Source organism: Pyxicephalus adspersus, chromosome 7 (assembly GCF_032062135.1).
Source record: "Pyxicephalus adspersus chromosome 7, UCB_Pads_2.0, whole genome shotgun sequence".
NCBI classification, from domain to species: domain Eukaryota; kingdom Metazoa; phylum Chordata; class Amphibia; order Anura; family Pyxicephalidae; genus Pyxicephalus; species Pyxicephalus adspersus.
In genome coordinates this window covers 77502623-77518182 of record NC_092864.1, presented here as the reverse complement: position 1 = coordinate 77518182, position 15560 = coordinate 77502623, and the positions used below count along the sequence as shown (strand labels likewise).

Genomic DNA, 15560 nt, shown 5'->3' with positions numbered 1-15560 from the left:
TTCATCCATTCTGTCCACCTGGTATACGCCTGTGGGGTGGCCCACAAAGCTAGCTGACGAAGATGAGGTGCCAAGAAATATTTATGAAAATCTCAGGCTCCGAGGTCCCTTCTAGTTTTCAGGGAGCACAGTACTAATATAGGTAAGTGGTGGTGTTTGTAATTCTATATAAATTAAGGAACTTCCGCCTGTATGTAACCCAGAACTGCACATGGTATGTTAGGGTTTCAAAAAGATAGAGCAGTTTCCGTAGAATTGACATTTTTTGGAGGGCAATACGTCCAAAAACTGATATGCGAAGGAACGTCATTTAGTCAACAAAGCCCTAATGTCTTGGATCAGTTGGGGATTAGTTGGCTTTGTAAAGAGACTGATGTGAAGCTGTCAAATGGACCCCAAGATATTTTATGCCTTCCTTTTTCCAACAATATGGAAATTTATCCTGTAATCTACTGATCAGCTGTGAATCTAGATTGATGGTAAGGTTTCAGTTTTTGTTGGAATAAACTTATACTTAAACAAAATTCCATATTAGTCCAGTAATAAGTGCAGAGGGTGAGCGTTATTATTAGATGAGTAAGAGTGAGTAGTAAGTCATCTGCGTATAGAGCTTGCTTTTTGATCAGATATTGACCCCCATAATATCTGGATCCTGTCTAATTATCTTCGCCTGTGATTCTATGCACAACACAAATAACAGAGGAGACAGGTGCCATTGTATAAGTTAATGGGTTATACAGCTAAAATGGGAGAATTTAACCACAGCTGTATAGCGGTCATAAAGTGCATGTATGGCATGGAGAAAGGGACCCCTGATACCTATATGAGAAAGAATATTAAACATCAATGGCCAGCTAAGGTCATCAAACGCTTTTTCAGCATCAAGACTGAGTAGGAGTGTCCCCTGTTCCATCCTATTAAGTGCACCTATTATGTTTATTGTTCTCGTGTTATCTACCGCCTGTCTGCGGAAATATAAAACCAACCTGGTCTTTGTGTATTACCACAGGTAGTTATCTCTCAAATCTAGTGGCGAGTATTCTTGTATAAAGCTTTAAATTTGAACATATAATAAATAAAGCTATTGGACGGGTCTGTTGGGTGCTTTCCGGGCTTTAAGAATACTGATATATACCAATGAAGTGTGGATTGCGGAAGTGGCTAGCACACTGTTGTATATTGTGAGAAGGTGGGGGAGAAATTGGGCCCAATACATCTTATAGTACAAATATGGCAACCCATCTGGACCTGGAGCTTTAATAGAAGGTAAGGGGATTTGATTGGTATTTCTATTTCTTCCTGTGTGATTGGGCTATTCTAAACAATACAACAACATTTAAGAATGCAATTCTGAATAATAGTCCCCAATTATCTGCACAATAGTTTCAGGATCATATTAGGGGGTACCTGTATGATCTCTCCCTGTCCATGGGACAGCAGAGGCTACTCCTTCCCTAGGCTGACGAGCCATGAGAGTGTCTGCTTTATTCCTTTTTACATAAATGACTTGTAAGTCAACTATACCATAGCCTTCGCAATGCGATCAAGATCAAACTCTTAAAGTTTGTTCTTCAGGTAAACTATTTATGAAGAAGTGGAACCAAGGGAGAAATCTGCATGGTTCGTTCAAAGTACCTTAGGGTGGAGGTCATTTGGTCTCGAAGTGCTTCTTTATTCTGTTTAGGTCTGGAGGATTCTTTTATAAAATGCCTCCTTATAACTGCATTATCGGCTTCCCATAGTGTTGTCCGTAAAATATCTCTTACCTTCTACTTGGATAGCTTGTTTAGTGGGCCCATATTCGAAAAGGTAATTGTTTAATCGCCAATGACATTTACGGATGGGTATACTGCCCATTTTCACTTTGCAAATGATGGGGGCGTGATCCGACCAAGAAAACACTCCCAACATCAGAAGAAACTGTTGTCTTAAGGGCTGGTAAGTTGACGGAAATGTTGTTTAAACATGTATGTGTTTTATGAGGATTAGAGTAAAAAGTATATAGTCTATCAGCCTGGCGTTGTGCCCTCTATTTGTCATACAGACCACGTCTTGAGTTCTTTTTGACTTTCTCTCAGGATTTTTTGGGGTGAAATTACTGTGAGGTCCTCTCCTTGGAAGAGTGGCAACTTTTTTGAATGTTAAACGTGAATAATTTTTCTCATTGTAGTGATGGACTTCATGTAGTTTGTAAATGGCCTTAAAACTTTTTCCAGATTGATGGGCAGCACTAATCATTTCTCTAGGATTATTGATTCTGGTGTCTATTCTACATGGCTCCAGACCAACAAAATGACAAAACTTATGGTGATCACACTTGCTGATAATCAGTTATTAAAGTGAATTGGATTAGCAGCACATGATTGATACTTACCTTCCTAAATCCTCCTAAATAAAATAGAATTGAAAAATTCAGACAGATGCCTCCTGCATATTCCCATGGTATTAGATTATGTGGCATGGTATCCAGTGTCAATCCCTGTAAGGAATCCTACTACCAAAAGCAATTATAAAGATCATTGTAATTACTGTGGAAAAAAAAGAATGTAAACGATTGTAGCATTAGGCTGCAACATACTAAATCTGAAAAAAATGAAGGGGGTCTGAATACTTTCTGAAGCCACTGTATATATTTAAATTGTGACAGATTTTTTTAAGTCGCCTAGTTACAATTTTATGTGTCTTCAATTTTGGTCATGATTTTTCTCAAGTGCACACAAGCTGTGCATAAATATCAGCCTATGCTGCCTTGGGAGTTACAACTATACTGGAAAACGTCTGGAAATTTAATAAAAATGTACACTTCTTTGCAGCACCAATGTAGTATTGTTATAGGAAGTTGTATTAATACTAAATATAGGAAGTAGTTGGTTGCATTGGTGTGCACATGAAACTATATTCAAACTATATTCAATAAATTTTTTGACAATTTAAAAAAATAATTTTAGGCTATTTTTAAAAACAGATTACTTAATATTACTTAACATATGTGCTAAAATAAGTTATTTTTATGTGTAAAGTTAAAAAAAAAGTTATTGCAGAAAATAATAAATCCAGAATGCATGCTACTTTGTGAAAGGTACACTTTAGGGAAACTACACCAATATTGGAAAGTCTTCTAGGTAAGGTTCTAGGAAAGGTTCCAAGGTTATAAGGAGAAGAAGTGGAAACAAGGAAAGATGATGATAATTGTCTATGTACTCTGACCATTGTCAAAAGATGAGAGTAAAGGGATTTCATTCATGAGAACATAATATCACCTTGACCAGTGTGGCAGAGGATTGTTTTCTAAAGTTTTCAATCCACACGTTTGAAGTCGACAGTGGTACGAAGGGAAAAGAAATTGGAAAGGGAAGCCAAATAGATTAGGTGTATAACACAATGGATGTTTTTTCAAGTCCTTCTAGTGGACATAATCCCTTCTAATCAAAATAAGTCATAATTTACGTCAAGTAATGATGAGGAAGAATCGTATTTGCCAGGGATTTCCTGGAAGGTTTCAAATCCTGATTCCTGATAGGGCAGTGTCTGGAACACACAGCCGGATGCTTCCCATCCTTCAGGAGGATGTTGACATGTGTCCAGAGAGAATCAGCTATAAACTAGAATCAAAAGTTAAGGAATTAAAGGCAGATACTAAGTTTGCAGACACTGTTCCACCTGCAGGGGGTTTTAGATTGTATAACTAGATTGAATAAAAGGAGCGAAAGGCCTACAGAATATCCCCTGTGGTAACTTGTCCAAGATCACATGCATTCATAATCTGTAGAATGTATGTGTGCTCTTTTCCTCAGGACATGGAGGGAGCAGGCATCATATATTGATAATTATGAAAGATTTGATTCGTTTGAGAGCAAGAGGAAACTGTGTGGTTCCAAAAAATAAAATTTCTACGGAAGATAACTGTACCCTAACTTAAAATGGGAGCCAGTCAAGGATATGGATGTCACTTGTTAACACATGAATTCTACAGCACAACTGACTTGTACTTCTGCTACTAGCTGCTGCTGCATTTTCCTCTTCTAGTATGAACTTTGATGTACAGGGATTTCAAGAGGCTAATAAAAAGTCTAATTTAAATCACATTAATACACTGCTTTCATTTTTAAGAAATACATTGAAAAATATCCAATTCCATAAGGAAAACAATGTATTGTATTGCAGTTTTCATGTTATTTTTTTGTGTTGACTTTTTGTTTTTACTATTTAAGGTAACACTTTTTATTTTCCTGCTGACTAACTGTACTGTTAGTACACCATTAAACTAGAGTACACATGTAGGATGCTAAACACACCTCAAATGTTAGCAGAAGCAACAGACAAGACTTGTTGGCCAAATTAAACATTTATGACCCACACAATAGTGGGTCATAAATGTATTTTCTCAGGGAAATCTTTCGGGCATCTACCCAATATGTAGACAGGATTTCGATTAAAGGAACTGTTACTCCATGTGGAGACAGTAAGGACCTTATCTTAGAAAAGGCCTTGAGACCGTAGGGGGTTACCCCTCCAGAGAGTTTACTTGGGTGCCATCTTTGTCAAAGAAAAAGATGGACACCCTCTTAGATGAGGTAACAGTGATAATAAAAAAATTCAGTCCATTCCTGATCCTAAGGGATGAGGGTGTGAATCCACATTTTTGTCATGTGCTGTTCATGCTAGCTGTTCTGGGCTCCCAAGTGGCTACTACCTTTTGGTAGAACAAACCATTGCTACTAGTCAAAAACATCAATATGAGACTTGTAAGGTACATCAACTAAAATTTACAGCATTATTAGTACATAATTCATGATAACAACACATCATTTTTTTAACAATTACACGTGGCCTTTATCATTAACAACGCTTACCATCAATAACGTGCCTCTACGCGTTTCGCATGACTTGCGTCATCAGGAGAAACATCTGTTTAGGACTAAAATATAATAGTCCAACATGTAAACAATGCTTGACATTCACATTAACTACAAACATAATAAATTTTGGTGTAAACCATATGAAATTTATATTTTTTTAATTATTTATTACTTTTATTATTTTCTTTTAGAAACTATTACAGTGAGGGAAAGAAATATTTGATCCCCTGCTGATTTTGTACGTTTGCCCTCTGACAAAGAAATGATTATAGACTGGTCATTTTTTTGTCAGAGGGCAAATGCACAAAATTAGCAGGGGATCAAATACTTCTTTCCCCCACTGTATTAGATATTTTTATTACATCCAATGCATAGCCAAAATTGTGCATAAAAACAGTCAATCTTGTCCACCCACACTTGCCAGAACCTTCTAAGACTGGCTCCTACCAAACAGGATGGAGTGTGTGTCATTTAAAAAAGACTTTTGGGCATCACAACCCCCCCCCCCCCTTATACACACACGCACACACTGAAGAATTACTTTTGAAGACTTAGTTTAAATTACAGCCATGGTCAAAAACCATATCTCCCAGAACATTGTTGGAAATAAAAATGCTTGGGTATTGTCATGTTTATTTCTTTTGCTAGCACTGGAAGAACACAAAACAAAAAAACTGAAAAATAATCCTGAGACATTCCAAAGAAAATGTCTAACTTCAAAATTATTGGCACCTTCAACTTAATACTTGGTATCACACCCTTTGGAAGAAATAATTGACGTTGATCATTTTCTGTAACAATCAATGAGTCTCTATTGGAATTTTGAACCACTCCTCCTTTGCCAGCTGCTCCAGGCCTCTCAGATTTGAAGGTCTGTGTGTAAAGCTGCGTACACACTTCCAATTTTTGTCGTTGGAAAGGATCTTTCACGATCCTTTCCAATGACAAGGGGCTGCAAGATGCATGAACGATGCTGTACATACAGCACCGTTCATGCTCTATGGAGAGGGGAGGGGGAGAGCGACGGAGCGGCACCCTGCTGATCCGGCAGGTCGGTCGTCCGGACGATGGACGACACCGACTGTACACACGGCAGATTTTCGCCCGATAATTGGCCGATGCCGATTATCGGGTGATAAAAATCTGCCGTGTGTACGTAGCTTAAGACACACACAAAATTATAGAAAAGCAGCGACAATACTAAGGCTACAAGTCTATTCCCAGATAACCTAATGTTCCTGTGTCCACTGTTTGCAAGATTGTAAAGAAGTTTACAGCCCATGGCACTGTATCTAATCTCTCTGGACATTGACAAAAGACAAAATTGATGATATGTTACAATGAAAAATTGAATGTGAATAAAGAACCTCATTCAACTTCCAAACAACTTTAAGCTGACATGCAGTCACACGGTACATAAGTGTCAGCTCACACTATCTGATACGATACATCGCGATCTGAAGGAAAAGGGACATAATGGCAGGAGACCCGGGAGGACCCCACTGTTGACACAGAAACAAAAAACAGATTGGTCTGATTGCAGTTTGCTAAAACTCCCCTGTGGAAGCCATTCTTCTGGGAGAATGTCCTGTGGACAGATGAGACAAAAATACAACTTTTCAGTAACACATCATTTGACTGTTAAAAGAAAAAGAAGCCTTAAAAGAAAAGAACACGGTCCCTACAGTCAAACATAGAGTAGGTTTACTGATGTTTTGGGGTTGCTTTGCTGCTTCAGGCACTGGCATTAATACTGTTTGCATAGTATTATCTAAAATCTGAAGACTACTAAAGAATTCTGGGGTGCAATGTAGGACTTGAGGTGTCAAAAAGCACTCAGAAATGGTTTAAGACAAAGTGCTGGAGAGTTATAAGGTGACTAGCGATGAGTCCAGATCTAAATCCTATAGAGCACCTGTGAAGAGATCTTAAAATAGCAGCTGGAAAAAAGAAACCTTGAAATCTGAGAGACCTGTAGCATCTGGCAAAGGAAATATGGTTAAAAATTTCAGTAGATGAATGTAAAACAGTGGTCCCCAACCTTTCTGTCAGTGTGGCCTGGTAACAGAATATAATTTTCCCGCGGCCCAGTATATGTACAGTTTACACTACTCTGCTAATCTCAGCAGCTCCGCCTCCAGTCAGCACACTAGCTGAAAATTGCAGACTAGTAAAAGAGAGCTTGTGTTCTGTCAGGTAGCAAAGCTGCTGGGAATGGCCTTTCATACACTGACCTGCCATTGTCAGACTCTCCTGTGTAAGCAGCCCATGCCTCCACTGGTTGCACTCCTGCTGTCACACAGTCACTAGCTTTGGAGCAGTGTAAGGAGGGGTGCCGGCGCTACTGCTGTGATGTGATGATGCCGCAGCGATAAAATTTTAGGATTAGTTAGCCTCGAGTCCCCTACTTGCCCCTACATTTTATTATACCAAAGCTCCCCATTCAAGAGTAATTGGGGTTCAAAGAACATAAAGGGACATTTACATGTCACCGTGCCCCATGGTATGGTAGGAGTGCTAACGTTTTCCTGGGGGGGTAGCCACAGGATCCCCCAACTGGCCAGTTTTTTTTTTTTTTTGACAACTGGAGTGGCATGCATCATGGATCTGTGCAAGTAAAGGTGTCATATTTTTTTCACTTTATTTTTACTTTAATGAGAAAAGATCCCTGATTCTTATTAGGATATGAAATTAGGTTTAGTATCATCTCTCAGGGTCTGCTTGTGTATCCTAAAAATGTCAAGTTTCCACAATCCGTGTAGGAGATATGAAAGTTTCTACATGGGGGTAATGAGAGCAGCACAGACACTGCTCTCATGTTGCTGGTGTACGAGAGGTAGGATTATTTCACAGTACATGGTGGGTGGGGAGCAGCACAGCTGATATCTGAGGTCTATAGAACACGCCCACTCTCGGGAAGCTCACACTGAAGCCATATCTCATAGAAAAGAGAGACAGTAGTACACATTCCGAAGGTAGGCTTTTTTTCATAGGACTCTGACGATTCTGCCTCCTGTCATTTGCGGCCCCCCAATTCACCTGCCACGTACCAGCACAGGTCTGTGGCCTGCGGGTTGGGGACCGCTGTTGTAAAAGACTCATTGATTGTTACAAAAAGTAATTAACATCCGTTATTTCTTCCAAAGGCTGTGCTACCATGCATTAAGTTGAAGGTGGCAATAATTTTGTACTTGCTATGTTTGTGGAATGTCTCATTTTTCTCTGCTTTTTTGTTCTTGTGTTCTAGTGCCAACAAAAGAAATATACACGACAATACCAAATTGTTGGTAATTGCAACGATTTTCTGGGAGAAGTGGTATATTTTCTGACATAAATGAAAGGGAGCAATTATTTTTGGCCTTGACTGTATATAAGACAGGCAGGGCTTACATTCCACAGATGTTTTGTGTGGGTGTTAAAGGTTTTTTTTGTCTTCAAAGTAAAAACATTGCAAAACTTGTATGAATATTGATTTAAGGTGACCCTTGACAAATAATAACCTACTGTTCGCATCATGCCAGCTCTCTTTTAATTGGCATTTCACTCCTCTAGATAGGCGTTTTCTCACTTTTCATAATTTGGTAGGTATAACCATAGGTAGTTATGATCTTCCAGGTTAGGGATTTTATCCAAACCAAAGTGGGTTTCCTGTATAAAGGCTAACTGGGCTTTCTGCTTTTACATCTCCGGTAAGAGGGTGGTTCTCTTCACTAGGGCATTAAGGCCTTTCACATTAGGTGACATAACATTGAGGGTTGACATTGATTGTCTAGGAAATGGTGGTTAAATTTTCGGGTAAGTAGAGTTCGGAAAAGTAATAGAGTTAGGTGGTGGGTTGGTAAAGGACAAGAGATGAGGGCCTAGAAAGCAGAGTTAGGGTGGAGATAGGGTATAGATGTGGGTTAATGCTATAGATGGTGGAAATACCACAGGTCCTAATAGAATAAGGACAGCCCAGGTGGGGGATATGAAACTCAATAGCACTGGAGTGGAGATATCCCATCACCACTTATATATTCACGTATGTTAAACACCTTTCAAAGGGCTCGGTATATATTAAAACAATTATACACGAAAATCCAACTATCATATCTAAAATATAACACTTCAGCAACTCAATGGTAGCAGGTAAAATGTATCCCAGGTAACTGTAAATATTGCTTGGTTTTTACACACAATTAAATGGAAGGGATATCCTGGGTTTGGCAATTCTGGGTCAGGTCCAAGAGAGGGCAGAGTGTACTTCTCTTGCGCAGTGTGGAACTGGAATCAGGTAACATGTGCAACTGGGCGCTGTAAAGTATTGTGTGCTATTGCAGTTATATAAATTATGACAGTTATAGCCCATTATTGGTTCGTCATAGTATATAAGATAATGACAATTGGTATCATGCAACAAGTACATCAAATAAATACAAACTAGAAAAATATATAAGAATTGCTTTGTAATGTCATATCAGAAAGTGTTGTATTCATAAACACCCATAAATGTATTATGATTACTCCTAATTGATTGACAAACATAATGGATTGTGTTGTAATAGTAAAGTTACTATCAGATCATGGGAAACGGTTTTTTTAGCTGCTTTATGAAAATGCCCAAAAATTAATAATGTCAAATACTCACATTTAGATGATGAGTCATGCAGATCCTATATTATCAAGGGATTGGTATATATATACATTTTTACAGGCACATGCTAAAAAATAAAAAAAGAATTTTATGCAGTAATTATATTAAGTCCCTGTGATTTTGATAGTGTCACTTGAGGCCTTTCACGGAAAACAATCTTCGCATTCTCAGAAATATAACTTATAAGTCATATTTTTAACAATGATAACCATGAATTTATACAAAAAATCCAACAACAAAAATATTTTAATAAAAAATTACTTACATGATATTATTACACCCAAATGAATGAATAGGACCTGCAGGGTTCTTTCAAGATGAAAATGGGGCTACAGATGAACAAGCTTAAAAATGTATTACAACCATTTCAACAACCTAAATTAATAAATTCATAAATAATGACCATATTCATGAATGCCATATGTTTAAGATTATTAACCAATTGCAGCAATTTAAATCTAAAAATCCCACTAAACTAAAAAAAATATATATGCACCTGAAAATGTGAATTAGCTACCATGATACATCCATTATTCCCTATTTGAATCCATCCTTATGAAACCATAAAATACTCCAATGTTGAAGTTAGCATAACCCAAAAATATCCTATCTGTGCATGAATTATAACAAGCATCCTAATTGTGTACAAATTAAAAATACTAAAGTGAATTATCAATATGTGTAAAAACCCCTCACATTCTTCAATAACCATGAAATAATTTAAACAAGCAAAAGGAATTATAAATAAGAAATGACCAAAAACTCAGCTAAAATTGGCAGAGACTCAAATCTCAAGGCAAGTATTCACCACTCAGTAGAATCCTTCTATTCAAAGCAAGGTTGCATACATTAAAAAAGATGCCTTAAAACACTTGTCCGCTTTTTAAAACTCCCACACACTCACGGCGTCCCTCATGCACAACTAGTACCTTTCTCTTCCGCTAGAGATAACCACCGTAGAACAAATACATGTGGCTCTTTGGAGGAGAACCATGTGTTTGTGAAGGACGCCTATGCCGCATGGGGCATCCAGTGCCATAAAGGGTGAGATCTCATCCTGCAGGCTGGTTCCCCACGTCCTCTGGATTAGAAGTTTCATGGGGCTGGGCGCTCCATGCGGCTATAGAACTGCCCACCAGAACCATGACATCCAAAGGGGTGCAACATATAATAACATAACATTATTAGAATTAACAATATACAGATAAAACAAATTACAGGAATTCCCTGACTTAAGGACATCCGACAAACGACTCCTTGATAAGAAACGGGCCTTCCCTGCTTCCTCGTGTGCAGCAAAAATCTTTTGCTAAACACAGCTGAGGTTGTGGGTGATCTTAAAATCTGAGCTCTTATGTTACCTCTTGTAACTCTTTAATGACCAATACAAAGATAGAAGAGGTGACCCCACCTATGAGTTAGACGGTATGGCAGCCAACCCCGTAATGAATCAGAGCATGGAAGAAGTAGGAAAAAGACAGGATTTTTTTGGCAACAAGTTTCAATGTATTTTTCAAACAAATACAGTGTGAATATTACAAAATTCGTTGATTTGGTATAAGAAAAGCAAACATGTTTATTATTATTATTAATAATAACCGGATTTATATAGCGCCAACATATTACGCAGCGCTGTACATTAAATAGGGGTTGCAAATGACAGACTAACACAGACAGTGATACAGAGAGGACCCTGCGCCGAAGAGTTTACAATCTAGTAGGTGGGGGAATTTACACACAATAGGAGGGGAATATGTAGTGGTGGGAAGTAGTGATGGTTTCAAAAGACAGAAGAAATGGGTAGGCAAGTTTGAAAAAACGGGTTTTGAGTGCTCTTTCAAATGAGCAGAAAGTAGAAGAAACCGGAATAGGACGAGGAAGACCATTCGAGAGAGTTGGGGCAGCTCTAGAGAAGTCTTTTATCCGTGTGTGTGAAGAGGTTATGAGTGAGGAAGTCATTAATAGGCCATTGAATAAACGGAGAGAGCGGCTGGGGGAGTACTTTTTTTTTACCAAGTCAGAAATGTAATGTGGGACATGCAAATGTAATGTGGGACAATAACTGTGGAGGGATTTGAAGTCAAAGCACAGAAGCTTGAATTTGATTCTAAGATGAAATAGAAGCCAGTGTAGAGATCTGCAAAGAGATGCAACGGAAGAGGAGTGGTGAGAAGGATGGATGAGTCTGGCTGCAGCATTCATAATAGATTGTAGAGGAGAGTGTCAGGTTAGTGGAATACGAGAGAGAAGGATGTTACAGTAGTCCAGACGCGAGATGATAAGAGCACGTACAAGGAGTTTGGTGGTCTCAGGGGACAGGTAGGGGCGGATTTTGGAGATGTTGCGTAGGTGAAAGTGACAGGACCTGGAAATGTTCTGAATATGGGGGGTAAATGAGAGGGTCGAGTCAAAGGTGACACCAAGACAACGTGCCTGAGGGGAGTGCTGAATAACAGTGTTGTTAGCAGTTAGATATATGTCAGGGGGAGATGCAGAATTTGTGGGGGGGATGATCATGAGTTCTGTTTTATCCAGGTTGAGTTTAAAAAATTGGTCAGACATCCATGAAAAGATGGCTGACTGGCAGCATGAGACCATATCCAGGACTGAGGTAGACAAGTCAGGGGCAGACAGATAGATTTGAATGTCATCAACATACAGATGGTACTGTAAGCCAAAGGAGGAGATGTACAGAGAAAAGAGAACTGATCCAAGCACTGACCCTTGGGGAACAACAACCGAGAGTGGGTGAGGAGGAGTTACCATTAAAAGAAACTTGAAAGGAGCGGTCAGACAGATTGAAAGCAAACCAAGAGAGAGCAGTGTTGCTGATACCAATGGAGTGCATAATTTGTATTAGAAGAGGGTGATCAACAGTGTCAAAAGCAGAGGAAAGATCAAGGAGAAGGAGCAGGGAAAAGTTGCTTAGCTCTGATGAGGTCATTGGCCACTTTAGTAAGGGCTGTTTCAGTGGAATGGGCAGCTCCAAAACCAGACTGGAGGGGGTCAAGGAGAGAATGTTCAAGGCGTTCAAGAAAATTGGAGACATATGGGAGAAGGGAGATAGGACGCTAGTTAGAGTGTAGGGAGGGGTCCAGTGAGGGTTTCTTTAGGATAGGGAGAATTATGGCATGTTTAAAAGCTGAGGGTTATTTACCAGTAGAAAGTGTAGCTGGCCAGCTAAAACCTGTCCTAGGTTATTAGTGCAGCATATTCTGTATACATCTAAACCTGCCAATAACCCCACTATACAGCTCATATGCTCATATGTTTAAGCTAGACGCAGAGTTATCACTGTATTTTATGGTTGTGAATGTTTATAACAGTTATATATGCATTTTGTTAACCTAGGCAGAAAAGGAAAATATACCTTTAAGAGTCATTATCTAGCTAGAAGAGGTAAGCCAATCACAGTGAGTGTTACACTATGCAGAGGCCTCAACCAATCACAACCAGCCTTACACTGTGCCTATGGGGAAATTCCCTAGCTAACCAGGCTGTATTCAGCGTGCTAACAGAGAGAGAGAGAGAAGAGAAGAGAAGAGAACAGCCAGAGTTCCAGCCAGAGAGTTCCATAGAAGTAGACAAAAGGCCAAAAAAGGTATTTAATGCAGTTATATAGATTCCTGTAGTTTAATAGTGATTGGGACTGTCTGCTGAACCTCTCATGTGTTTGCTTACAGTTCCACCAACAAACAAACTAACCAACTTCAACCTCTTACCAACCAAACCTCTTATCCATCAATCTTCATAGTTCCACCTTACCATGTCATACTGCAAACTGAGCAGTTCTATCTAATACAGAGCAGATTATACAGAATAAGAGCAGACTGAGAGTTGTAGTGCAAATTATACTGCATGTCAAAATGCTCTGAGAGTCAGATCCAACCATCATTTGAGATACCTCATTCAACACATGTTTGTACATTTTGTACATAGACTTTCTGCTGCAGAATCAGCAGTGTTATATGAAGAAAGTTTGAAGTTATTAAAGAAGTTATTTGAAGTATTTGGTGTGCTCTTTAAACCTACTACTTTTATGAAACGGTACTAGAGGAATTATAGGGTAAAGACCGTCTGATCAGACAAAAGAGTGACAGAGATAATAATTCTTCTAATGCCACAGCGCACAAGGCACTTTATAGTGCTGCGCCTGCCACAGAAAGGGAGAGGTTGAATAGTTCAATTAGGGCAGGGGCCAGGGTGGAGGAATGGGCATTGAGTAGATCAAAAGGAATTGGGTCAAGAGGACAGGTAGTTGTCGGAGATGATGAGAGAAGAGATAAGGCTTTGCAGTAATAGGACTGAGGAAGGCCAATGGGGACTTACAGGTGGAAGGGGAGGGTATGGTTGGAGTGGCTCGGTGGGCAGAGACATCATGTCTGATTTTGTCTATTTTATCTCTAAAGTAAGTGGCGATGTCTTGGGCAGAGAAGGATGTTATGGGGGAACAGGTGTGGGGTTTAGGAGGGAGTCAATTGTAGAGAAGAGGTTGCATGGGTTGGAAGCTTGAGAGGAAATGACTGCGGAGAGATAATTTTGCTTGGTGACAGTAAGCTCTGTGTTAAAGCATTGTAGCTTGGTTTTGTAGCGGAAGGTGGCAGGAGCAACATTATCCAAAGCCAAGGAAATAGAGTTGTTTACCATGGTGGCAGCTTTATCTGGGGAGGTGATTTTGGAGAGGGAGGGAGTTAGGGACGCAAGGCAGTTTGAGAAAAGTTTGTGGTCAAGGTTACGGATATCTCTCTGCCATTGACTAGGTCTGGGATGTGGCAAGGGAGGGCAAGAGTTCCATAGGTTGAAGGTGATAAGGTTAGGATCAGAAAGTGGAAATGGTGAGTTGTCAAGGAGGGTGAGGTCTAAAGTGTGTCCGGCTATGTGTGTGGGGCCATTGATGTTCTGTGCGAGTCCAAATGGGGAGGTAATTGAGAGCAGTTTGGCAGAGGAGGGAAGGTTGGGCTCATGCATTGCAACATTAAAGTCACCAAGCATGAGGGTGGGCAGGTCATGGGGAAGAATGTGTGGGAGCCAGGATGCAAAATTTGTGATACTTGGCCAGGGGACAGTAGACAACAGCAACAATGAGGGGTAAGGGGCTAAAGAGACGGACAGAGTGGACTTCAAATGAGGTGAAAATGAGAGAGGATGGAGTAGGAAGGACTCTGTATGTACAGTTAGGTGAGAGGAGACCCACACCACCCCCTACTTTGTTGCCATGTCTAGTGGTATGTTTAAAGTGCAGGCCTCCATAGAAGAGAGCAGCAGCAGAGGTAGAGGAGGAAAGCCACATTTCAGTGAGAGCCAGAAAGTTCAAATATTTAGAAAGGAGGAGGTTGTGTATGGAGGTTAATTTCTTGCCAACAGATCTGGCATTCCATAGACTGCCAGAGAGAGAGGTTAAGGACTTATGGATAGGGTGAATTTGTTTTTGCAATGGTCTTTTGGTTTTCGCTACGTAAAACCTACCGCAAGAACAAGTGATTAAATAGATATTGCCTGATGATTGACAATTCACATGATAGTGAATTTTGTGTATAGTACCATTAGGTAGTGCTTGGTTCTCTAGGATCCAGTCACACTGGTTACAAGAGCCACACTTGAAAGTTCCAAAGATCTTATTATACCCTATATTGGTAGAATGTGTGGTGAAATTTCTTGTAACAAGTAAATCCTGTATCGAATTGGATCGTATTGAATTGGATGGTATTATTGGTGGGGTTGGCACTTAAGTATTTGATTGCAATTTTCCAAAAGTTTCCAAGAGTGCAGATTCTGTACCACTCCAGGTCATTAACACATCATCAATGTACCTTGACTCTTACAGGGATCCTTTGAAAATGGTTTTAAAATCTGGACCTCACCAACATTTGTTTATAATGATGCTTTTTGATGTTTATATAATTGTAATACATTTTGATTTGCTATAATGCTTTTTAATTTGTTGTTTTAATTCAGCACACCAATGATTTTGCGTTGTACACAGAGGCAATCAAATTCTTCAATCATCCGGAACACATGGTTAGGGTTGCAGTTCGTAACATCACTTTGAATATATATAAAGGTAAGAA

General features: G+C 39.4%; 1 protein-coding gene across 6 annotated transcripts in view; it reads left to right on the top strand.

The window, feature by feature from the left end:
• Positions 1–15560, top strand: part of CLEC16A (C-type lectin domain containing 16A) — a 333014-nt gene that overhangs the window by 39827 nt on the left and 277627 nt on the right. For all 6 annotated transcript variants that reach the window (XM_072419009.1, XM_072419008.1, XM_072419010.1 and 3 more), the window contains one exon: positions 15448–15553. In XM_072419009.1, the coding sequence (XP_072275110.1) occupies positions 15448–15553 (106 nt within the window). The remainder of the gene's footprint in view (positions 1–15447; positions 15554–15560) is intronic.